Source organism: Sphaerodactylus townsendi, linkage group LG01 (genome assembly GCF_021028975.2).
Source record: "Sphaerodactylus townsendi isolate TG3544 linkage group LG01, MPM_Stown_v2.3, whole genome shotgun sequence".
Taxonomy (NCBI): domain Eukaryota; kingdom Metazoa; phylum Chordata; class Lepidosauria; order Squamata; family Sphaerodactylidae; genus Sphaerodactylus; species Sphaerodactylus townsendi.
The window spans coordinates 146,455,712-146,481,408 of NC_059425.1; the positions used below are offsets into that span (position 1 = coordinate 146,455,712).

Sequence of the window (25,697 nt, forward strand, 5' to 3'; positions counted from 1 at the left end):
AATTTAATGGGAGAACAGAACTTGCTAATCTGTGATTCATATACAAGGATACTGGTTTCATGTGTGGAATATGATAATTTGTGTGTGTGTGTGTGTGTGTGTGTGTGTGTGTGTGTGTGTGTGTGTGTTACATTTAAAATATGCTATGGAAATTAAACTTTTCAAAAAAGGCCTCCTGAAATAAAGGTCAAAGAGAACTGCTTATGAAATTGTGAGGGAATACCGGTATTCAGTTGTTTCAAAACTTTTGGGTAGACACACAATTCCAGTCCCTGTCCCATGGTACTAAGCAAATTTATACATTCTTGTGTGTTTCTCACTTTTGTGTGTTTCTCATTGTTCACAATGGCCCCTTCCGCACACGCAAAATAATGCGTTTTCAAACCACTTTCACAACTGTTTGCAAGTGGATTTTGCCATTCCACACAGCTTCAAAGAGCACTGAAAACAGTTTGAAAGTGCATTATTCTGCATGTGCGGAATGACCCAATGAAGCTGTCACTGATCCCTAAGGTTAAGCTATGGTAGTATCTCTGGCCTTTTTGCACAAATCACTGAAAACATTTATAGTATGTTTTCAATCTCCGCTTTACCACAATGTATGCAATGGTGGGATTCAGCCTATTCACACCAGTTTGGTAGAACCGGTAGCTAATTTTTTGTCTAGTTCAGAGAACTGGTTGTAATTACAACACTGAGTCATTTCGGAACCGGTTGTTAAATTATTTGAATCCTACCACTGAATGTATGTCTGCACTTGAAAAGAATGGCCACCATTACATGGTTTTTGTCCCTTTTTTCCCTTTTGAATCAATGCTTCAAGGCTTTGCAGCTTCATGCTGCGATTCTCCAGATCTTGTAGAATTAATGCCTTGGAGATTACCCCCCCCCCCATTAAAAAAACTCACAGGAATGCTTAAACTAATCAGGTGAGGGGGAACAGAAAATGGTGCCAAGAGAAAATTCAGGAAAGACAGAGAGGCACAGAAAACATCTGAAAGAGATCGCACTGACACTGCTTTGAAAACATTTTAGCCAAAATAATCATTTTTAAAGAGGATTAACTGAAAATGTTTGGAGGCTGGAAATAAAACATTTTCAGAATCAAAGGGGGCAAAAATAATGAGGAACTCTATGGAGGAAACGTTTTATTGCCTGCCTCAAAACAATGTTTGGAGGCTGGAAATAAAACATTTTCAGAATCAAAGGGGGCAAAAATAATGAGGAACTCTATGAAGGAAACATTTTATTGCCTGCCTCAAAACAACTCGCCACGGTCAACTTGCAGTCTTCCATAACCCAGAAGTCAAAAATTCCATTTCCTATTATAGATCTATGTCAGGTGACTCTCAGGATTGTTATTACTAATGTATTTATAGGCTTGTCTAACACAAATCTGTGATTTGCTGGCAGCATTATTCCCATTGCTGATTTGTAACCATTTGGTCTTATTACTTGAGTAACATTCTAATGGAACATTTGATGGCTGAGTTTGGCTTCATTCTTCAGTACCAAATGCTGGAAATTTTGGTCTATTCAGTGGGCAAGGTGACACCATGCACTTGTGTTTAGTTCAAAGTGAGACACCATTGGCTTGTTACCAACAAGAATGGGAACTTTTTGCAAAACTTAAGATTCTTAGGCCCCTTCCAAACACGCAAAATAATGCGTTTTCAAACCACTTTCACAACTGTTTGCAAGTGGATTTTGCCATTCCGCACAGTTTCAAAGAGCACTGAAAGCAGTTTGAAAGTGCATTATTCTGCTTGTGCGGAATGAGCCTTAGAGATTCTGAAGTACCATTGGAAGGTTTGCAGGCATTCTTCAGGGATAAAAGAAATTTACAGGAAGCACGAACTGTATCTTCAGTCCCCCTCCCATAGTCACTGCAGTAAGTGTCAGTCAAGCTCAAGACGTGGGCAGAAAAATGACGCCTGGAGACGCAAACGCCGCTCCAGGCCGCCATTCAAGACGGGGCGAGTTGCAGCAGCCGCTGGCCGCCTTTGCGCCTCGGTTGGAAAGCCAAGAGTCGGCGATTCTTAAATCCGCTGGGAAGCCGCTTTCGAATACGCCGCTGTGAAGCCGCTGTCGAAATTAACGGCAGCTGCTTCACGACGCCCCCCCCGCCGTATCTTTGCTATTTTTTTACGGTTTGATACGCCGGTGTCTGGAGACGCCTCCTGGCTCATGCTTGCTGGAGCAGGCACGCAGGGCCAGGGGGCGTGTCCCCAGGCCTCGGCGACGCGCCGGAGGCCCAGGGACACGCCGGGTTGGCCGGGCGCCGGCGCTCCACGGCTGGGACCGTGCGGACGGTCCCAGCGTTTTCGTGTGGAAACGGCCTCAGTTTTGTGGCAATCATGCTGAGGCAAACACTAACTTTGGTGGTTGAGGTGTAAAAATCATTTCCTTGTTTTTGTTCTTACTTTTGTACCATCATGACTAAAAGCATACAAACCTTGTGCTTGCCATGCTCGCCATCCTGGAAAACTCTGTGGGGGAAAATACCATTTGTATAGGTAATTTGAGGGTTTTTTTAAAAAAATGCTGTTTGGCTTTTCTAGCAAGTAGATATTTACATTTCTCTTTGTAAAAGTATAACAAATATTTCATTATCTTTGAAGTGAGTGATGAGGATGCTGGAAATCCCTTTCTTCATCTATACCTTGTGGAAGGAAGACCTACAGCACGGTTTGGCTGTGGTCCTTCGCAGAACATTCTGATGGTGACTACCAATTTCTCCATTAGCACAAATGCCCTTGTGCCTATCACAATAAGGTATGAATTTCCCATGCTTCACTACAGAGAGACTTGTATATGCTTGCTAAAAATATGTAAGACTAGCAGGATACCCGTGCTTTGCTACGCATACTTCATCACAGCCTCTCTATGAATTTAGGGGTGACATTCAGCATATTTCTTTACAGCCTGTTTGTGAACTTTGGGGTGACATGCAGCATATTTCCTCACAGCCTGTCTGTGGACTGATGGGTTGGTTTTCGCATATTTTGCAGCAGCTTTCTGTAGTTGTCTTTTTCTAATGCAATGTGTAAATCGTTTTCTGTGTTTACTTCCTCTTCTCCCTTTAGCGGTTTCAGCAGAAGGAACAGGTTCGTATGTGTTGAGAAGTGCAGTGTTAGAATGCAGTTGGCGCGCCACTGGATCAAGCGTGCTTGCTGTTTGGTGGGCATTAGCAGAACTTGTCGATGCAACAAATGCAGTTAGAGCTTCAAAGTGCCCTTCATTAAAATGTCCTGTGAAACGCAGCTATATATATAAACGTGAACTATCACTCAGTGACTGACTGACTGACAGACTCATCAAAAGAACTAAAAAACCATTGAAAATACCATGTTGAAGGACATGAAACTCATGGTTTTTAACTGTCACCCTTAGAATGTTCATGCAGATGGCCAGAGTTGAACAGTAAATATCTAATAAGTCGAGTGGAAGTAAATATTTTGGAAAATCCTTTCTTAGCATCAGTCAGTCAGTGGTATTTTGTGTTTATATATATAGATAGAAAAGTGAAACATAATATAATTCTATCTGAAAAGATGTTCCAACTGGAAGGGATGGAAGAGAAAGTATTTTACTTTTCACAGTGTAAAGATATGTATGAATATGTGTGTGTGTGTGTGGCGCGCGTGCGTGCGCTTCCCTGCCTACATTCAGAGTGTTATTCACCTCAGTATTTAAAAAATTTATTCTGTACTGATTTTGCAATTACCTTGTTGGGTAAAATGGCCTTTTAAGTATCTAAATTCAAATACATTCAAATCTATAAATTTTATGTAGTTTGTCTTCAAAATGTGCTTTATAAAACAGTATTTTACATCATGGTTCAGTCCATTATTCTTGTGGTGTGTATGGACTGCAGCATGTGAGGACTAGGGGTTTCCAGCTTTTCACCCCATACTGTGCCATTTTTCTGACTTGAAACGTTAAAGGGGACACTATTTGACCTGCTGGTAAGACACTCATGTGCAGTTGTGGATTTCTCCAGTGGGCCACAGAGCGCTTCTTAGATCAGGGGTGTCCAACTCTGGTGCCCTAGATGTTCATGGACTAAGATTCCCATCAGTCCCTGCCAGCATGGCCAAGCAGGGGCTGATGGAAATCATAGTCCATGAACATCTGGGGCGCCAGAGTTGGACACCCCTGTCTTAGATGGTTTCTGATCAGAAGAATGGAACAGGGTCGGGGTAGATTGAAGCCCCTTCTCCACATGTGACACAACTGAGAGCTGAATTGGCATTATGTGTGTGAGAATTGATTGGAACCTGTAAATTGCATCTAACTACTACATAGGACTGTAGAGTGGGGACCCGATAATGTGTAAAATGTGTAAAACGTGTAAACAGGTGTCACAGCAACTGTAACCTTTCAGGATTCCATTAAAATTTTTAGCAGGAGGGAGGGAAGGAATCATAGCTTATTTTGCTGTGTCATTTTATATTAGGGTAATTAGCTGGTGGGCTTCCCAGTCCATCTTTGTCAACCATCTCTCTAGCCCATACTGTAGGATAATATCAACAGTGCTTATATTACCACAAAACGCGCCCCAGGACTTACCCTGGAGGCGCCATTGTGGTGGGGGAGGATGGAGCGGAACCCCCTCCTCCCTGTTGGCAATAGTACTCCGTCACCTGACAGGGGCCGGGCAAGCCTTTAAAGGCTGGGCCTGGCTGGTAGACGGCCTCTTTCAAGGCCAGGGACGGTAAAGACCCTCCTACCCTCCCATTGTTAAATGTTTTATTTCAGGTTTTTGCTTACATATTTGTATAATATTTGTTGCAGTTCTGTGGCGGTTGGGGCATAAGAGCACATCCTTTTTGGGAAGGCAGAGCTTGCATGCTGGACTTTTCCACATTGGGGGCCTCCATAAGAGGTCTGAGGTAGTGGAGAACTCAATAGTGCAAGCCTTGGGGCCATGTGGAGAGCTCGCTACCCGGCAGGAAGGGGTGTCAAAAAATGGGTATGCACCCAAGTTGCACCTAGTAACTTTCTGTTCCAGTTCCCTTGGGGGATGTGCCAGACAGTTGTTGCTGTCCAAAGGGCCTGAGGGGTCAGCTGGGACTGCCCCGACAACCAGGTTCAGCATTCACGGCCTGGGGGCCAGGATGTGCTCTGATATGCTCACCCAGCTTCGAGTTTGTTATACTGTTAAAATAAATTGGGCTGCGGCCGATTTCATTTCCAACAAACAAATGTTGTCTGTACTTAATGAAGCGAAATTCTGCACCTCTGCATGCAATGAGGTCTTATGATGTGTTGTATAGATGATACAGTGTATCATATGCAGACATGATGGAACAGATGTTTTAACAGGAGTCTAACATCCAATTCCTAAAGCTGAGTTGCACAGAAGAAATGTACAATTTATATATGATTGTTAGCCCTGAGTCATATTTTCACTCAGTCTGTGCTGAAATAGCATGATTGAGGAGCTGTGGGTGAGTTCTTCCCCTCCAAATAGCATCCACTGATTAGTCATGAGTGTCTAATCACGTTAGGCCTGGCATGTGTGATTTTACTTCTTCCCACTGCAGATTATCTGTATGATAGATACGGGAGACTTATGCCACTTCTCTGTTGTCATATTTGAGCTTCATTTTCAGCAGAATGTTTGAATCAGAGTAAAGAAACAAGTAGTGCACTGCAAGGAAATTCTTTTTACAGTGTGGTGAAGCAGACATGGCATATTATCCTGGAGCATTTCTTGATCCTCAGCAGCAGCTTTTCAGAGATATAGAAAGCTTCAGATGAAAGCAAACAGTAGTAAAAATCACTTCTGTGAACCCAGTCATTCATGGAGAGAAAGATCAGGTCCATCTCGAAGTTCTGCTCTTATTTCAGTTGGTGCCATTATCCTGCTTTTAATTGGGTTAAGGGGAAAGCATCTATCAAGTAATATATATCTCAAATCTTGTCATCTTGTCTTTATTCTTGGCTTTCTGGCAGTGGCAGGATTCAAACATTTTAACAACAGGTTCCGATGGTGGAGGGATTCAAATAATGACTGTTGAAAAGTATTTAAAATACTTTTAATATCACGTTTTTATTTTAAGTATTAAAATATTAATACTTAATAAAAACTATTTTAAGTATTTAAAAAGTAATATTTTAAATTTTAACAACAGGTTCTACAGAACCTTCGGAACCCCCTGAATCCCACCTCTGTTTTCTGGTCTTTACTTGCAGATTTAAAAATATGAGTGTACACGTTTTATTTTGGCTATAAAACATACCCTAAAATTCCTTACTATATTATTAATTTTTGTGTCTCAGTGGTTTTGATAGGAAACACAGCATAGAAGGGTTTAGGGATTTTTTTTTCAAAACATCTTTGTAATATAACATAATTTCCAATTCTTTGTTGTCCATTATGCATGGAACACTTACCTCATGGCTCTCCACTGTTCAGTGAAGCTGTGGTAAAGTTTTCTTGTGTGTGTTTTTTTACACCACTGCTTGCTGTGTGGCTTGGCTGCTGAACTCTCTGAGATCTTCTTTTCCTGGTTCTCTTAATTCCACCCATCAACTCACTCTTAAAGACACGCAGTCACAAGATTGCTGGCTTTATTAAAGCCATTTAAATTACTATTATATTGATATTGCTGAAGTTATGTTGATATTGTAGCCCTTTTCCAAAAATAATCTCCCCCAAATAAAGAAGACAAAGCAATTCCCTGGATCACATTTTGCTGAAGATGGGGACCTTGTCCTAGAACTATTCCCTCCCCACCTCCACACATACATAGACAGACATACTTCCCACTGCTGCTGCTGCCACCCCAGGAGGAGAGAGACGCTTGTTATTTCTTTTTAGTAGATTTTTATTATTTTTTCCACACAAAAAAAAGCATAATACAGAGAAAAGAGGGGGGGGGGAGGAAAACAATGAATGGATTGTACTTGTACAAGTAGTACTGAAGGAACACCAATTACAATTCAGAATATAATAAAGAGAAAAGAAAAAAGCTTGGTACATAAATTTGACAATTTCTTCATTGTATTATATTAATATAGTTAATTCATATTAAGATTATGTATCATTATCTATATATGTTAAAATATATATTGATTTATGCTCTTGTATGCTAAAATCATACTGCTGGTACATGAACTTGACAATATTTTACATGTTATAATAGTTAAGATAAGGTGCTCATTTTGCTTCAAATTCATATTCTGATCTTCTATTTAGTTATTTTACCATACAAAAATACTCTCTCATTTAACTTCCCTGTTCTCTGAAATAGGAACCCTTTCAAATTTCCATATAGAGACAACAATTACAGTTGCTGTTGTTAATAAGTAAAAAAATAATTCTTATTGTTTTAATCGTTTTTGGGGGAAACCCTCACAACATTGCTGTACTATAACAACAGTAATTTTAGGACCCATTTGAGATTTAACCTTTAGTGTTTTTATGTTTCAGTATGAATTAATATCCAAAAATTTCAAACCTTTTTGAAAACCTACTACAGATGAAAAAATGAACCAGGTTTTTCTTAACATTTCCAGCATATACTCTTATATTTTAAATTAATTTTCTTGCTGTCTTCTGGGTGGTTGATCTTTTACGTTTTCTGGTGGTTTTATTCTAGAGACTGAGTCATCCAAGGAATTATCATCTTTAAAACATGTTGCCAATTGTTTGGCTTAGTTTGTTGTTTTATAATTGTTTTCCCTGCGTATAGGAGCACTTCTAGAGAGGCTTGTTATTCCACTATTCTGTATTTATATATTCCTATATTAGATCTATCATTATTTCAGTAGATCTAATACATTACCAATGGCTGATGTTGAAATCAAGTTTTTAAAAGTCCTCCCAATTATCGGGGAGGGAAGAAGTAGAGTTTCCTACTCTGACATTTATATAAAGTATATACATATATTGATCTTCTCCACAACATTCTGGTAACAGATTTCTTATTTGGGGTGCTAGTATTTTTAGAGAGAAATGCAAGAGAGGGAGAGGAGGGGGCTCGACATCTAGATATGGCACACCTACCCTAGTGGAGGGAGAGGTAGGGGAGAGAGTGGGAGTGGTGGCATGCAAGGGAAGGGAAGTGAGGGGGAGGGGGAGGGAGGGAGGGGTGGCATGCAAGGGAAGGGGAGGGAGGGGAGGATTTTAAAAAATGATAATCATTTTTGTGATTTCCTTCTATTTGATGAAAAGGAGAGCAGTATATCCTTCACCAAGCAACAAACAAATATGTAATCCTTTTGCAGCCATCCTTAATCCTTAATGGCCAGAGGAACAAACAAACATGACATTGCCATTGTGAGCTTTCCTCTCACCGGGTGCCATAAACTGTAAAACATGCATGCATAAAATAACTGTTGATTTTGTTTTCACAACTAGCACTTGGATGTAGATGCTTCTCCTTTCTGGGTGTTTGTTTCTACAGAAAACTGTCAGGCAGGGGCCAATCAGTGATTAAACTTGAGGTATTGTTCCAGATTGCAGCTAATCACAAAAGGGTGGGTCAGAAAAAATATTTCTTGCATTGTTCCAAGCACTGTTTGTGGATTACACTGGACAGACATCCTGATTTTTATGTCTCTCGCCTCCATTTTAATAATTAAAATCAAGTGTGCCTTAAAAGTGAAATATATGTTAACAGTTCCATGCACTGTGTACACAGTGTTTTCTATAAAGTGAGAGAAACACCTTCCACTTTACCTTGACAGAAGATCTAGGATTTCGTAGCTTGATTGTTTTAACTTTTTACAAGCCATAAGCTGCCTGGCGAAGGCATGATTTTCCCAATCACCAAAACATGTTTGGAGAATGTTGTTATGCTGTGAATCTGTATCCCTCATAGGTGAAATTCCTATTCCATGATTAACTTTAGCTATAGTACAACTTAATGTTAGCAGTTTAGCAAACTACAGTTAAAACTAACTACAATTGATTGAAACTCATAGGTGCAAATCCAATATAAAATGTATTTTGAAACTATGTTTTGAAATCAATCAAGGTGGGAGGAAGCTTGAGGTACATTCCTAATGACATTCATATGGAAATTAAGTTCATAAGACATATGGGGATTCAGCCTAAGTACCATCCTATCTTTTTGCCTAAAAGCACCTTATTAAAATCGGTAGCCCTCTAAGAATGTATTTATATTGTTTATTACAAACAACTTCATATCCTTGTGACCATGACCTTTCTCCACAAAATGTGATAATAAAGGAGCCTCCACATGTGCATTCCTAATTCAATTATAGGAGTTCTGATGGAATTAATGCTTTTGTCTGCAAACAATCATCCATGTGGGAATGTAATTGCAAATATAACCCGTCTGATGTTACAACTGAAATGATGCAGCTGAAATTTACAAATATCCTGTGGATGCTCAAACATTGTTTCAAGGGAATTAGTACAGATTTCCACATATAAAGTATCCAACATAAAATATTGTTCATAGACCTAAGGTCTAATAAAAGGAAACATTTCTTCAATCAATACGCGATTGGTGTTTGGAATATGCTGCCGCAGGAGGTGGTGATGGCTACTAACCTGGATAGCTTTAAAAGGGGCTTGGACAGATTTATGGAGGAGAAGTCGATCTGTGGCTACCAATCTTTATCCACCTTGATCTGAGATTGCAAATGCCTTAGCAGACCAGGTGCTTGGGAGCAGCAGCAGCAGCAGCAGCAGGAGCAGCAGCAGAAGGCCATTGCTTTCACATCCTGCATGTGAGCTCCCAAAGGCATCTGGTGGGCCACGGTGAGTAACAGAGTGCTGGAGTAGATGGACTCTGGTCTGATCCAGCAGGCTTTTTCTTATGGTCTTAAGGTCAATATCAGAGTACATAAGTGCAACTGACACCCACTGAGTCTTCTATATCACAAATATAGGGAAATCACTCTTATTTTTCCCATCTTTTCACTTCAGGGACTGAGGTGACTCAAAAATATGGTAGAGTGAAGTAGGTAGTCACTTTCCATCAGCCCTGTTATCACACACCAGAAGTTGAAGGGATGCCCATTGAATTTTTTTTTTCATTCTCAGACATTCTCCACACTAGGCACACTAAAATGAATATACTAGGGCAGAAGTAACCTTAAACAAGAAAACAGATTTTTTTTATTTAAACTTGGAGATTGATGTATGGGGCAAATAAGGCAGGAGGCAAGAGCAATATATTCTAATTACACAGGAGAGTTTGACAAAGATACTTGTAGTTTTTGCTTTTTTTTGCACAGCACTTTAGATTACTTGGCTCAGTTTAGCTGAGATGTTTGTTTCAGAGATGTTGTTTTATAAGATGTTACAGTTCTTTATATTTAAAATATTCTCTGGCTAATGGATGTTCCTCATACTCAGGGCCTAAATCAGAATGACACTTAAAAACTCTCTTCATAGGAACACAAAGGCCCCTTCCGTACTTTCAATTCACTTTCACAATTGTTTCCAAGTGGATTTTGCTATTCCACACAGTAAAATCCAGCTGCATTGAAAGCTGCAAAGTGCATTGAAAGTGGATTGAAAGTGCATTATTCTGCATGTGCAGAATAGGCGAAAGCAAAACTCAGTACCCTAGACTAACTGGTACAATGGAATTCTTCCCACGCTTGAAGATATTCCTTAGTGGTTCTTATCTATGTGGACCTTCAGCTTGACCCCTTTATAAACTCAATCATCAATATACTCCAGTGCATTATTTGCTTAAACCACAGCACACAGGGCTGCCACCACAGTAGGGCAAGACAGAATCACTACTGCCAGCCACTATTTTCCTTAGAGAAGTAATGACCTTTTTCAGCAGATAACTGTTCTAGTCAAGAACTCAAAATTCCAAAAGCCCCTCAACATTGTAATAAGGGAGATATCCACCTCCTGCATCATGCAATTACTTGGTGAATCAAAATGCAGGAGGTTACTGCCAATCAAGTGGCTTCTCCTGTTCCTAGGCTTCTCTTGCTCCATGCTGAATGTAAACAGTATTTTACTTTGACAGAAATGCAGTTTAAATTCACCTTTTCTTGTAATTCGTCACAGAAAGTTTCTGGTTCTCCTAAATCTGATAGAAGGAAAATCTCTGCATCCTGGGATATGTCGAACCAAATGCCAAAATCTACACATAGTTCTCTTATGGCAAATGACAGATGGGAAGACTGGGACACACAGATCCATTTCTATTTTGTAATAACCTGGTACTAAATTAACTATGAACAGGTCAATTTCTATTTTGCAATGACATGGTACTAAATTGATATCCCATTTTATTGGCTACTGCATCAATGATTCTAGGCGAATATTTTCTACCTGTTAATTGATTACCCGAGCTAGATTATGTATATTGTAATCCTGTACAAAACTAAAATTTCTTTTAAGCTGCAAATATCATCCATAAGGAGCACAAATGTGTATCCCAGTCTTCTTATCTGCCAAATGGATAAAATGGATAAAAAGAAGAAAAGTGTAACAATTCCTAATTTTTACTTAATATACAATCTAACTAATGAATTATTGCTTGACCTAACATCCTCAGTATCTAAAAATGAAAGGATTTCCTTATTAAATTGATTAGTAAATTTTATCATGATGTGCACTGTATTATTGAAATTTATCTATGTTGAAAAATATTAAAATGTAAACATGTCATCAATGCATCACTTATACAAGGTCATATCCATAAATTAAGGTTTGGATATAGAATTACAAATGGAGAACATGAACCTAGCAATGCTAGGGTCAAAAGGACTTCTCAGGGCTACACATCTAATCTGATAACAGAACTGATTGGAAAATCTGAAATAATGTTTCTGTAAGATGGTATCAATCAGTTCCATGAAAAAGCATGTGGAATATTGTGGGATCCCACATAAATCTAAAATACGCAATCACCGTATGAGCTTCGCCGGGGAAATATTAGTGTAAAGAAAATTGGCATCTAAGGTGACTTATACCACTTCAGATGGAATACTGGTACACTCTGTGTTATAAAATCCTTCATGTCATTTATGTAACAACCAGTTTTGATGACAAAAAGACACGAAAAAACCTAAATCACAGAATGAGGAAGTTGTTTCAATATGTAATTTGAACCAGGCACTCAGAGGCAAGGCTACAAGGGGGCAGGGGGTGCGTGTTGCACCGGGTGCACGCCTTGGGGAGGCACAAAAATTCAAGCCTGTGTTTTTTGTATTTTAGTGTTTTTTCAGTTTTTGGCCTGCAGGGGGCGCAGTTTTTAGTTAGCAGGGTAACTTTAGGAGACTCTCCTGATGATTTTAGTTAGCAGGGTAACTTTAGGAGACTCTCCTGATGATACCACCCAGGTTTTGTGCGGTTTGGTTTAGAGCATCCAAAGTTATGGACTCCCAAAGGGGGGCCCCCATCCCCCATTGTTTCCAATGGGAGCTAATAAGAGATGGGGCTACACCTTTGAGCGTACATGGCAACATGGAAGAAGGGGAAGATGTGGACAGCAGTGCAAAGGAGTGGGAAGGATTAAGCTAGATAGGCTGGCTGTGGGTGGAGGAAAGAAGCTGTACTTACTTGCAAATCTGCCCCAGACTGGTGGCAAAGCAAATTAAAGTAACGCTAGAAGTGATGTTGCTCACTGCAGAGGGAATGGAAAGTGGAAGCAGGACTCGAGGAAATTTGTCCATACAAGAAATCTTGCAGCAATGCATGTTTGCCTCTGCAGAATGACAGATACTTTGTGCATAATCAGCCTGAAAGTAGTTCAAACTTGTTTCCATTTAGTGAATACAAGTGCCAAACTCATTTTGGCTAAATTAGTCTCTCAATTCTTTCTCGGGTGTGGTCATCTGGCTCTCAATACTCTCTATCTCTTAAGGAATTTTCAAGTAATCAATCAAATTAAGTCAAAGGAGCACTTACTCTGCAAAGAAATCAATTTTATCCTAAATTCTTTATCTGCCATAAACTTAGCTAGGGCCTTATTCAGTGGTAGGATCCAAAAATTTTAGTAACAGGTTCCCATGGTGGTGGGATTCAAACTGTGGCGTAGCGCCAATGGGGCTGGGCAGGGCATGGCGGGGCGTGGCCAGGCATTCTGGGGGCGGGGCATTCCTGGGCGGGACTGTGGCAAAGATGCAGCCACTGCGCCGGTCCTTGGGCAAGAAACGGATGAACACAGGCGCAGGCTGCCACGCACGCCGGTGCACCTCCAGCTAGACTGCTTCAAGTTCTGCACGCTACTGCTGAGAGGAGGGGCGTAACTAAGGCAAAAATCACGTGGCAAAATCACCAATTAGTAACCCCCTCTCGGCACTCACAAATATTTAGTAACCTACTCTCGGGAACCTGTGAGAACCTGCTGGATCCCACCTCTGACCACTAGAAATCGTATTGGCTTTGCAATAATCTGTAAACTCATTCCTTGATACTTTGTGGTTGGTCCTCCTTCTGAAGTCCAGAAATAGATTGTGCCCACCTCCCTGTGTCAGAATTGTAAAGGCAGCCAAGAAGCTCAAATAGGACTCCTGGACTGAAATGACCTTTGGTCACCATCACGGCTGTTTGTTTGCATTGCAATGAATTGAGTAAATAATATAGCAGAGTTGCAATTGAGTTGCTTTGTAGAACTTTACTGGATAACAAATGAAGTTACATTAAATATAAGAACAGCAAACTCTTTCTATACAAGTGCTCAGTTTGAATGTCGGTGCAGTCTGTCTGTGCCTGTGTGTCTGTCTCTCCTCTTTGGCTAGCAGAAGCTCATGTGATTCTCGGCATGTGACTTCAGCAGTTAACTCAAGCTTGACTGAATGAAGCAGACACTTGTAAAATCCTGTTCTTGTATTCTAACTGTATATTCCTAAAGTCAAATCTTGTTTCAAGTTATCCAGATGTCCTTAGGGCAAATCTAACTCTCATATATGTACTAAAAACCTTTTTGAAATCTTTGGAGGAGGATTTCCTAATATTGTATGCATAATACTGAAAACACTATTGTTGCATGAAGTGTGAAATTTCTGATTGTGCCCCTTAAATATAATTTAAGTAAAACAGAAACAGGCCCAAATATAGGCCAAGATACACACAGGCCAAAATACACGCAGAGTTCTTCATGTTGTGTTTCCACTTATATTTCATTTTGTCTTTATTTTGTAGTTTAAATGCACTACAATGTTCCAGGACACAACTCTTTCCTGAAATTTTGCTTTTTTAAGCCTCCTGCTTGATTTACAATTATCCTCACCTCCTTTAAAATTATCTATATCAATGATAAAGCAATTGCTGGAACCATCCAAGCTCATTAATCATGTTCTTGAAGAGCAGATGTTTATGTCACCTTGCCCTTCATGCCCTGGAAAAGCTTGAACTTCTCAACCTTGAATAGTACAACCTAACTGTCCTTTCTATGAACTCTTAGCCAGTTTTTATTCCTTCAGCAAAAATCTACTAGGTTATTTCATCCTTCTTCTACACTGTTAATTGCTTTACTTTTTTTCTCGAGTGAGTTTACTTACTCATCAGTCTCATTGTGTTACAGGTAGAACCAGAGACAACCTACAGCAAAATTAAAATTCTATGATGGTATATATATATATTCATATATTCTCTCTTTTCTTCACTCTATATAAGGAATAAACTATGCCAGAGAAACATAGAATTGATGTATATATCTCTGAATTTTTGATGTGCTTCAGTAGTATCTCACAATCCTTTGCCTGAAACAGGATGCCTCTTTCTCCACATCTTTATAAACGGTATCCTAGCCCTGAGTAGTTCAGAATTAATTAGAGTTGTGAGAAATAGTTTCATGAGAAGTGACAACGTTAATATAAATTAAACACCTTTAAGGATTGCTCTCCAAACCCTGGTTATTTGACTGTTTAACTGCATTACACTCACCACAAAGTCAAAATACATATTTTTGTTAATATTTCAGTATTTGTTAATATCTAATTTCATTATAACCAATTTAAGTAATGAAAACCATTGGTTGGACTAATTTTATTTATGATTACATTTATATTGACACAAATAAACAACAACAAAAATAAACCATTCTATGCAGTAATTAAAATCTATATGTAACATGAATAGGCTTAAAAGGCTAGATTTAAATAAAGATAACAAGGGGCTTTCCAGCTGCATGGAGAGGAACCCCCCCCCCACACACACACACACACTTGCTGCTGGAAAGTCCTCCATGGGGGGTTTTAAATTCATGCCCCAGGCCATGGTGCAACTACCTGCAAACCCAGGGTGTAAGCTAACTAACACTGGTTCCACCCCAGGCCACCCTCCTGATTCACATATGCCTGCATCTGATCAGATTCCAGTGCAGCTCTGTGGCAGCCTGGACTACTGTGGCGCTGAGGAGCAGCTGGCCACTGGTGCCTTTGCCTAGTAGGATTGAGCTATAAAACGTACATAATGTAACAGAGTTTTTGACTGAATGCATGGCCGCTTCTGCACAGCCACGCTGGGGTGTGTGTCAGTGTATACGACACTGACACCTCCCCCCAGGTGTCCCAGTAAAGGCAGGGAAGACAGCGCAGCACTGCGCCGTCGCCCGATTGACATACCTTCCCTGCGACCTTCCCGCACGTCGCCCAGGTCAGGAGACACGCCCCCCCTGCCCTGCCCAACAGCTCTGGAGTCACAGGGCAGGGGGGTGTCCCCAGGCCTGGGCGATGCGCTGGAAGGTCACAGGGAAGGTAAGTCGTTCGGGAAGGGGGGGGATAGTGCCTTCCAGCCACTGCCGTTCACACAGCAGCAGCTGGAAGCCGCCGTTTTCCAAATACCTCGCTCAGGGAGCGAGATGGGAAAATGGCGGCTTCGCACCGCTGGGGGGGAGCGAAGGCAGCACGGCTGCGATGCAGCTGCGCCCCCCATGCGAACAGCTCCCTAGGGACGGCGTTTTTGCCATCCCTAGGGCGATGTAAAAGGCCTGTGCGGAAAGGGCCCATGATTAAGCTATTTAGTCTACATGACTGACCCCCAAATCCATATTCCAAATTAGCTATTTATTTGTAGGACAATATTTGCATAACGTATGTCCTCGAAACATTTTATCAATCCAGTTTCATTTGTGTCCCATGCATTCTAAGATGCATCTGAGACAGTCTGGCTTCAAAGAGAAGAAAAAGGTCATCTTGCTAATTGTGTTTCTCCTGTGCACGTTAAAGACATTTTAAGGACAATGACAATCCACAAACAGTGTTTATCCTTCTGAAATAATTATTCTAAGATGAGGATTGCACAAAATCTTGATTATTCATATTACTTTTGACTAATGTATCTAAAAGCATATATAAATTGCCCAGGGACTTCAGTGGTGGGCGAGAAATAAGTATACAGATAAACAAACATGTAAGTCAATAAATGAAATCATAACAATGACTCGGCAATGGTGAGGAGGCCAAGCAGTCTCTTTCTCTCTTTCTGTTGATTGATCTTATGCCATGACTCTCAGGCTAAAAGTTGAAGGACAAGAGCCTTTTGACTCATTTGTCTTGTCACACCCAAGTCTTACCGGTAAGTACCTGTAAGCAGAGAAGAACAAATTCAGTAAAGTATTATTCAGATGCTGCTAGCAAGTGTCTCATTTTCTCCACTACCATTATACAATTATAAATTAATATTAGGGTGAAGTGTCTTCTTAAGGGCCTATTTAAGACTGAACAGCAACATATTAGAGAGCATGGGTCATTAAATTGGATTTGAAATGCATATTCCTTGGTGCTGTGTTCTTTCACTGCTGCTTCTCAATATTTAGATTAAGCTATTGCAAGAGATTATCTCTGTTTTTGGACTAAGATGCCATCAATATGCAGATTATTCCCAGCTGTAATTGTCATTCACAAAGCCTCAAGAAACAGCTCTTCTAGTTTTGGGTCAATGTCTGAATATTGTGTTCAAGTGGATGAAGGTGAAGAAGCCGAGGGTGAATCTGGACAAAATAGAGATTATATTAGTTGTTCAAGTTGAATATCTGCATGGGGTTGTCATCTCTAAAGGATATTCTTTATCTGATCAACCAAAGAGACTGGCATAACTCTTGGTTCTGTCCTAACACCTTGATGAGGTTGAAACTGTTTGAAACTGTTTCCAGGAATACTTTCATCTTTTTCTTATCTATAAACTTTCCTCCTGTTTAGACAGCTGACATGGCTACACTGGTGCATAGCTCTGTAACTTTAAACTAGCTTTCGGTAACATGCTGTATGTGGGGCAGTCCTTGAAGACTACTTGGAAACTCTTAATTAGGACAGAATGCATTAGCATCATTTGACTGGAATTAGCCATTATGTTCACATTGTGCTAATATTTAAATAGGTGCATTGGCTTCCATGACTGAATCACATCTGTCAGCATGTTGCATTGGTGATTTTTGGATGCAATTCATTGGTGGCAAAAGCCAAGCTCTGAAATTCACAGCTCAATACACTATTGACAAAAACTAAAGAGAATTGGAATCAACTCAGGAATATATGAGGATATGAGCCTGGAAGTCAGTCCGAAGGCAAGGCTGAAGAACTGGGAAGAAGGGAAGCTCAGTGAGAAACACAGAGGAGAAAAGACAATCTACTGAGATATAGGCCAAATATTACCTATGTCGGACCGTAACCCCTTTATAGTCCAGCTCAGTTATGTTTTGAAAGACTAGTGAAGAAAAGAATACTGACGAGTCAGGCTTTAAGAGAAAAGTTATTTTACTGTGTAGAATTGTGTCTCTCACAAGGTGGTCTCTCTAGGATAGAGTCACACCCAACCAGACAAAGACCTCTCTTTTTATAGATACAAAAAATACATACGTCACCATTCAAACCCATCCTCTTACATACATATCCTCTATGATCATATTTCTCCCAGATATGCCTTAATTCCTTTACCTTAAAATCAAATTGGCTAGTCTGACCTTCCTTACACAAAAGCTGCATGTCTCCTCCCATAGGCAAAGGGTCAATAAACTGAACTCAGTATTTCTGGCTTCTATCAAGAGAAACAGTTCCCAACATTCCTGAGGGAGGGTTATGCCCAGGTAGAGACATCTCCAGGGTAAAAAGATTTCACATACATTTCGGAGTTCATTAAAATATAGAAAAACACATTTTCAATTGTCTCATCAGATTCATCTCTCCTTTAACCTTTGTCCTTTTCATTTCTGTGTTTATTCACGTAGCCCATCTTATCTATCTGGGTATGCCTTAAAGGCCTATAAGATATATTCTCTGTCACTTCTTTGGCCCTGTACCATGATATTCCACATTCCTTAGTGTGCATTTAACTGCTGACCAGTTGGCCTAAAGAGAGAGAAAGAACCATCTAGTGGTTCTTTATCAAATATAATTTTCAGGCCTAATCTCCTGTCCCTAGGCTGACCAGCCGTCCCGCTTTTGGCGGGACAGTCCCGCCTTCACAAAATTTGTCCCGCGTCCCGCGGGTTCCTTCCATTGTCCCGATTTTTGGAAGGCTGCCACACTGCCTTCTGGGGCGCAAGGCAGTGCGGCAGGCTCCCGCGCGCGTGGCTGCAGGAGCACGGCCTTCTGGGGCGCTGCCGTTTCCCGCCCTGTGAAAACGGCAGCACCCCAGAAGGCCGTGCGCTCCTGCGGCCGCGTACGCATGCGCACACGGCCTCAGGAGCACTGCCTTCTGGGGCGCTGCCATTTCGGCGGGAAACAGCAGTGCCCCAGAAGGCAGTGTGCTCCTGCGGCTGCGCGCACATGCACGTGCAGCTGCCTACCCCTGTCCCGGGTTCACAAGGTGACCATCTGGTCACCTTACCTGTCCCACACCTAGGTATTTATGGCCAAGCCAAGTTACAAATAATTAATAGGGCTTTCAGAAGAGAATGGAGAAATGCTTATGTCTAAATTAATATTGCGTTATTCTTTTTGAGTGACTCATATTGGGCATTAGTTTGCAGGTCCATAGTCTCCCAATTCAAATCACAGGAAATCCCAGCATTCAAAGGCAGGCAAATAATTTGTAGAAACCCTGTGTCAAAGTATCACTGTTTGGAAGTCTTGCTTGTATTATTGTCAGGAAAAAATGAACATTCATGTGTTATATATCAGAGGATTCTACTGAGAGATAATAGCAAGGTAGGCTCATCCTTAATCCTCTGTCACTTTCCATATTAAACTCTTATCTTGAAGATTTGTCTTGCCCAATATCCTGTAAAGATGATTGAGTAACTAGCCAATGATAGGAGCAGCATTGTAAGTATTTGAGGACTCATATGTCATTTTTTACCTTTCATGTTTTAAGTAATGGAACTAATTAAGAATATTCATAGACCTTGTCAAACAAATATATATATATTTAAACAAGAGAAAATGAGAAATGACCATTATACATCCTTATACATAATCAATATTACATCGTTAATCTTAAACACATAAACAGGGGTAATTATGCCTATGAAGATCTTACCAATTTTTCAGTAAGCCACAGCCTTCCTGAAGCATTTATTTCACAGGAGCACTCAGCTCTGCCTGTGATTGAGAACAAACATCATTTGAAGGCATAATGGATGTAAACTGTACTGAAAGAATTATTTGCATAGTGAATAGCCACCAATAAATTAATTTTTAGAAGAAAGCTTGTACAATCATACATCAACAGAAAACCGGGTGCAGAACTGAGGCTCGTTTTGTTGTTTCAAAGTATATATTAACATAAACCTATTTAGAGCTATTCTGCCTCAGCTTCTTATGAAGGGATCAGGATAGCTCAGTCTTTTCACGTTAAAAAGAGAAGAGGATGTAAATCATGCAAAGAAAAGTTCTAAATGTTTTCTTTCCCTCCCAGTATGAACCTCTGGCAACTTGATAATTTTGGATAGGGGTGGCCAAGTGACAGCTGTTGGATCTCTCCAGTTCCCAAAGCAATTTTATTTGGCTTCTAGTGGTCAAACTAAACCAAGTAGTGATAAAAAATATTTACTCGTTGGTAATAGCCACAGCACTCAATACCAAAACAAAATAGAACTTTATTAGAACATAAGCAAGGCCTGGACTGGCCACAACCAGCAATGTACAGAACAAATGAAAAGTGAAAGTAAAGCAAAGGCTTTTCCCTGAAGTGATTATGTTAAAATAAATTTACCTTACAATAAGAGAAAGTCAAGAGGTTCACAACTGCCCACAATATAACACCATTATGTTGCACAAAAGTCAAATAATATTGTCGAAGGCTTTCACGGCCGGAATCACTTGGTGTTAGCACTGGCTTCGGTTGGGGCGACTGGTGAACAGTATTTCAATGTCAGTTTGTGCTTCTGTGGCTGGCATCTTCTGAAGATGCCAGCCACAGATGCAGGCGAAACGTCAGGAGAGAATGCTGCTAGAACATGGCCATACAGCCCGGAAACCACACAGCACTCAAATAATATTGTTTCAAAAGTAGTGTGTGAGAAAGATTTTCTGTCATTACTAAAGGGAAACTCTATAAACAAAGGCTGCAAACTTCTGAATATTGTAACAGGAAGCATCACTAGGGGAAAACCTTGGCCTCTATACCCTAATGGTTGGCCTTCTAGGTCAACAGATTGGTCACTGTGTGAAACAGGATGCTTTACTAGATGCACCATTGGTCTGATGCAGCAGGGTTCTTATATCTTTTTGAATTTTTTGTTAGGAAATTTCTTGTGTTGCATAATAGTCTTGATAGACACTGATTCATGAGTATTGGCTCCAGAAATCGCTTCAACCTTTGACTAGGAGATAAAGGTACAAAAAGAAGCTCCTTGATTAATAAATCTCAAGCAATAGTTTAAAGGATATGTGATCAATTTTGAAATGGTCGCTTAGGATCATCACTTAATAAATAAGATATTAACTCAGGGCCTTTCCCCACTCTCCCCTATCCCCCCTATGCCGCGGCGCTCAGCACGCGGCATCCCTGGCACGCGCCCCGGCATCCCCATGACCCCGCGCTCTGCGCGGGGTCATCAAAAGGCACCCTTTGCAAGAGCGCCAGGGATGCTGCGTGCTGAGGGGGCGCGACAGCGGCAGCGTCGGGGCGGCTGCGATGTCGCTGCCCCTCTTGTGGGGAGTGCCGGGGGAGTGCCCATGCTATTCTCCTCAAGTAGCGCGGGGCTTAAAGTAAGTGGGGAAAGGCCCTCAAACACAGAGATATTAGTCAGATCTGTTAGAAGACTAGTAATATAACTTGTTTCTAGATCCTCATACAAATTACTTTCCAGGAGCACGTGTTCCAGAGAATCAGTTGAACTGGAAGAGCATAGGCAGGTTCTTTCCAACTAGGGCTAGTTCATGTATGTACTTTGCATACCCGTAGAAAAGTTAGCATTTAGTCCAGCAAAAAGAAAAAAAAGTGCTGAAAAGGAGTTGTCAAGAAATAAGTATAAGCAGACAAACAACATGGGAGAGAAATTCCAAAAAACTGAGACAAGCAAAAATGATGAGCACAAATCAACATGCTAACACGATCAATCTCTTTAGTATACTTTTCTTTATTTTAGAGAAAGTATCTGATTTCCTATGCTCTCTAATCATATCCCATGATATGCCTGTCAATTAAAATTTCTTGTCAATTTTTTTTGTCATGGTGACTTTGGCTGATTCCGCATGGGCCAAAAACAGCGGTGTGAAAACGGTGTGAAAACAGTATAAACCCTTTTACACCATTTTAAACCCTTTTACACCATTTTCACACCGTTTTCACACTGCTGTTTTTGGCCCATGCTGAATCAACCCTTGTTTCCCACAGCAGCTTCAGTCACTGAGCTCTCCTTCCGTGCCAGTCAGTCACTCCTCCACTGGCTCTTTTCCCTTTGGCCCAGATTGCCCCTGGCAATGCTGCACACTCTCCAGGCAATCTGCGTACATGGGGATCACACTGGAGGCATGAACATGGCATCTTCCTCTCTCTGGCACTTTTGCCTGACATGTGGGAGCACAAGCATGCAGACATTGATCCATTCTTCACAGCACAAAGACATCTGGGGGATGTCTTCAAAACAGATGATTTCTTAATTTTACTCCACATGCCGAAAATAAGACCTCCAGGGGACATCTTTCAAAAAGGTGCCTCTCATTTGTTTTCTGGACATCACAGGTGTCCACAGAGGGAAGAGGCTTTTTTCCACCCTACTGGTAAGCTCTCTGGTCAGCTTCACCCTCAGCTTGTACCTGACATTTTGTGTGTACCTGAAGGGATTCTCCCTGCTTCCATTTGCTGAAGGTAGCCCAAGGATGTTTGCTCTGCAGGCACCAATCCTGAGTGCCTTTTCAGCCTGAAAAGTACATAAGGCATCCTGAGGATGTTGTGGGGAAAAACTGTGCAGAATTCCTTCCTAAGACACCTTTTCTGAGGCCCTCAGAATGTCTTATTTGTGCTGTGCAGAATGGACCATTGATTGCCAGATGGTGAATGTGCTGAGCAGATGCCATCTCCCTACTCAAAACCACAGTGGAGTGTGTGGAGCAGAAGGATCACCAGCTGTCATGGCTGTAGCCCACAGCACCCCTAGTGAAACTGCCAAGCAGCTGATTGGTGGCTGCAGCTCTTGGGTTGTTTCTCCTGCCTGGCCCCATGACCTCTGCAAGAAATAGGCTATCAGCCTCCAGGCAAGGCTGCACCTCCGGCACTGCTCTGCCTGGCCAGCTATCTGCTTGGGTAGACAGCCATTTTAGAGCAGCAAAAGAGCCACACGTAACTCTGGAGCTGCAGGTTGCAGATGGATGACTTATGCAAACCATGTTTCAAGAAAATTAGATATCCCTCAATGTTAAAAACACCCACATTGCCATTATAAAATTACAAATGCATATTAGGATGAAGCATCTTATTAAGGGCCTTCTTAGGACTGAACAGCAACATATTAGAGAGCATGGATCATTAAATTGGATCATTAAATAAAGTGTTAAAACACACACACACACATAAAACCTGCGTAAATTGTAGAGACAAACAACCATGCCCTAGATCCATGATACATTTGACCAAACTCAGAATGGAGGAAAACACCAGCAATGCTCTGAGAGGCATTTAACAAACTCTGTAAAAACCAGAGCAGAGGATGATCTGTAGACTCATTAATAGCATTTATTTAATAGCAGCAGGAAAAAAATGGATCAATTTTGGATTTAAGACTCCAAGGATATGTTTTCCACCTTTGGTATAAAAATAATAAACAATTGCCTCAACACACGGTTTGATTTTATTAGACGCAGCCTTTTGATGGGAGTTCCAGCTCAGATTATGAGAAACAATAACACTAAGATAAGCAAACTTTAACCTGATCAACATCAATACCATGTAGTATCCAACAAAAAGAAGGCAGTTTTCTCTTCATAAAGCCTATTCTGGTGGAGGGGCAAATCCATTGGCACTTGGCCACTGTGACATCCTGTGACATCTGACCATGGTACCTGGCTTCATGTCAGCACTCTCACACCACCCCCAGCCATGTCAGTGTGGCGGGAAAATGGCGGAGGCATTCCTGGGGATGGAGCCAATGTTTCTCAGCTTCCACCTTGGGTTTGGAGGCCAATCTGCTGGTGATCCCCGCCCCCTCTATGATGATGGTAGTTGGTCTTCCACTCAGGTTGCCAGGGCTTTCATACTGCCACCTGGCCTCTCTTGCCTGGTGGAATGCTCTCCCTCCATAAGGTGTCTGGGCCCTGCATGTGACCCAATGAGTTCCGCAGGGCCTGTGAGACTGAGCTATTCAACCTGGCCTTTGGGGAGACCAGCTGCTGATGTGGGTGCCCGAAACATACTGAGAAACACTCTAAGACCCACTGTCCTTCTCTTAAGAGGAGTTTAAATAGTCGGATGCCATCTATTTTAAATTTAATTGAGTTTGATAATTGAATGCTGCATTTTAATTCTCAACTTTGTATTTTTGCTTTTATCAGTTTGGTAGTGTTGTACACCGCCCTGAGCCCTCCGGGGGAGGGCGGTATAAAAATGAAATAAAAAATAAAAAATAAAAAATTGCGTCGCAGCCCTGGCCCTGCACTTACGCCACCAGTTCAGGAGTATACAAACTATATTTTATCTTGTCAAAATCTTATAAGCAGTACCAGCTTCTCCCTTATATATGCTTACTTACCTTATTTCCTTACTTGTTTATATTTATGTCCTTTTCTCTCCAATGGGGATTCACAGCAATTTAGAACATCATTCTCCCCATTTCTCTTCTATGCAACCTTTGAGCTAAGTTCAGCAAGAGATGGCCATGGTCACTCAGGAAGCTTCATAGCAGAATGGGGATTTGAAACTAGGTCTTGCAGACTCTTGTGCAATATTCAAACCACTGCACTTCGCTGGCTGCCTGGTGCCTGATGATGCATTCTCTGTTTGATCTTTTCAGCAGTTTTCTAGTAATTTCAACATGATTACCCTTGATATGTTGGGTTGAACAAAATGGGAGTGCAACAGGAAGCATCAGCAATGAGGCTGAATTTAACTGAAATGTCTAGGCTGTTTTAATGATAGCCTTGCTTTGTGATTAAAGCAAACACATTAAATCTATTTATTTGACACCTGGCTTGACAACAGTACATGTGAAAGGGACCTTGAAGTCTTTGTAGAATTTCTTGAATAATTTCCTATTTTTTTCTCACATAAAAAAACAAACACATACATAGATGCCAACAACAGCAACAAAAAATTAACAAAATGCAACCCATTTCATACCCTATGATGACTTCCAGCTATCTCATCCTTGATTGAAAGTTAACTCTAGATTCATGCATATAATTCAGTTGTTTTTGTTTTACTAATGTTGTACTACATTCTGCTGTTTTCTTTCAGATTTCAAATCCTCTTATTGTTTCTCTGTTTGAATAGGTTTTCAAAAAGTATTCTGTAAAAGGTTTCCAGTTTTCTAAAAAGTTGTCCATATTATTGTCCCTTAACAGAGATGTCAGTTGTGTTATTTCTGAATATTCTGCAACATTCAAGATCCAATCCTCCTTTGTTGGTATTTTGTTGTCTGTCCATTTTTGTGCATATAGAGTCCTGACTGCAGTAGTCACATACATAAAGAATGGTTTGCATTGATTCTTTCTTTCCACAATTGTTGTGGACAAAGCCTTGCTCTTTCTTTCCACAATTGTTGTCTTCAGGATCTTTTGTATTTCCTTTAATTTTATGTCCCAAAAGAATTTAGCTTCTTTACACATCCAGCACATATGAAAGAAAGACTCCTCTTGTTGGCATTTCTAACATCTGTTAGACATACCTTCAGTGACGTAGGTATATATTTTTATGGGGGGTGGGGATGGAGTCAGGCCCCCCCTGGGGTATGGCCATGCCTCCCCAAGCCCTCCCCCCCCCTGGCCTCAGTGCTTATAAAAGCAGCTCTCTGAGGCCAGGGATGGCAGACTCCCCTGGTGCATCCACACACCCCCACCACCCCCACCGGCTGGGCTCCCAGCTGGCAGCCAGAAGTCCTTTCTGCCCTCACCTCCAGGCAGAGGCATAGCTAGAGAAAATGGAGCCCAGTAAAAAATCTGAGTTTTGCCCCCCCCCCCATGGGTGGCTGCTGTAATGCTGGAATCCACCCCTAAACAGCATCACTTTCAATGTTTAAACTAGGGACCTCAGATTCTCCCTTTAAATCCATGCCAAAGGGGAGGGGGTTGAACCCAAGGAAAAAAACCCTTACCTGCATCCTTGCATACCTTTATACATCTTTGCCAATTTCTTGGCATCAAAAAAATGAATTGCACAGTTAAAGAATAGGTGACGCCTGACTTGACAACAGTACATGAGA

The 25,697-nt window shown here is 41.1% G+C and overlaps 1 protein-coding gene across 1 annotated transcript in view; it reads left to right on the top strand.

Moving 5' to 3' along the window:
* LOC125432636 (protein eyes shut homolog) overlaps positions 1–25,697 on the top strand; it is a 300,627-nt gene that overhangs the window by 146,663 nt on the left and 128,267 nt on the right. The window contains exon 5 of the mRNA XM_048496405.1: positions 2,622–2,775. Coding sequence (XP_048352362.1) covers positions 2,622–2,775 — 154 coding nt within the window. The remainder of the gene's footprint in view (positions 1–2,621; positions 2,776–25,697) is intronic.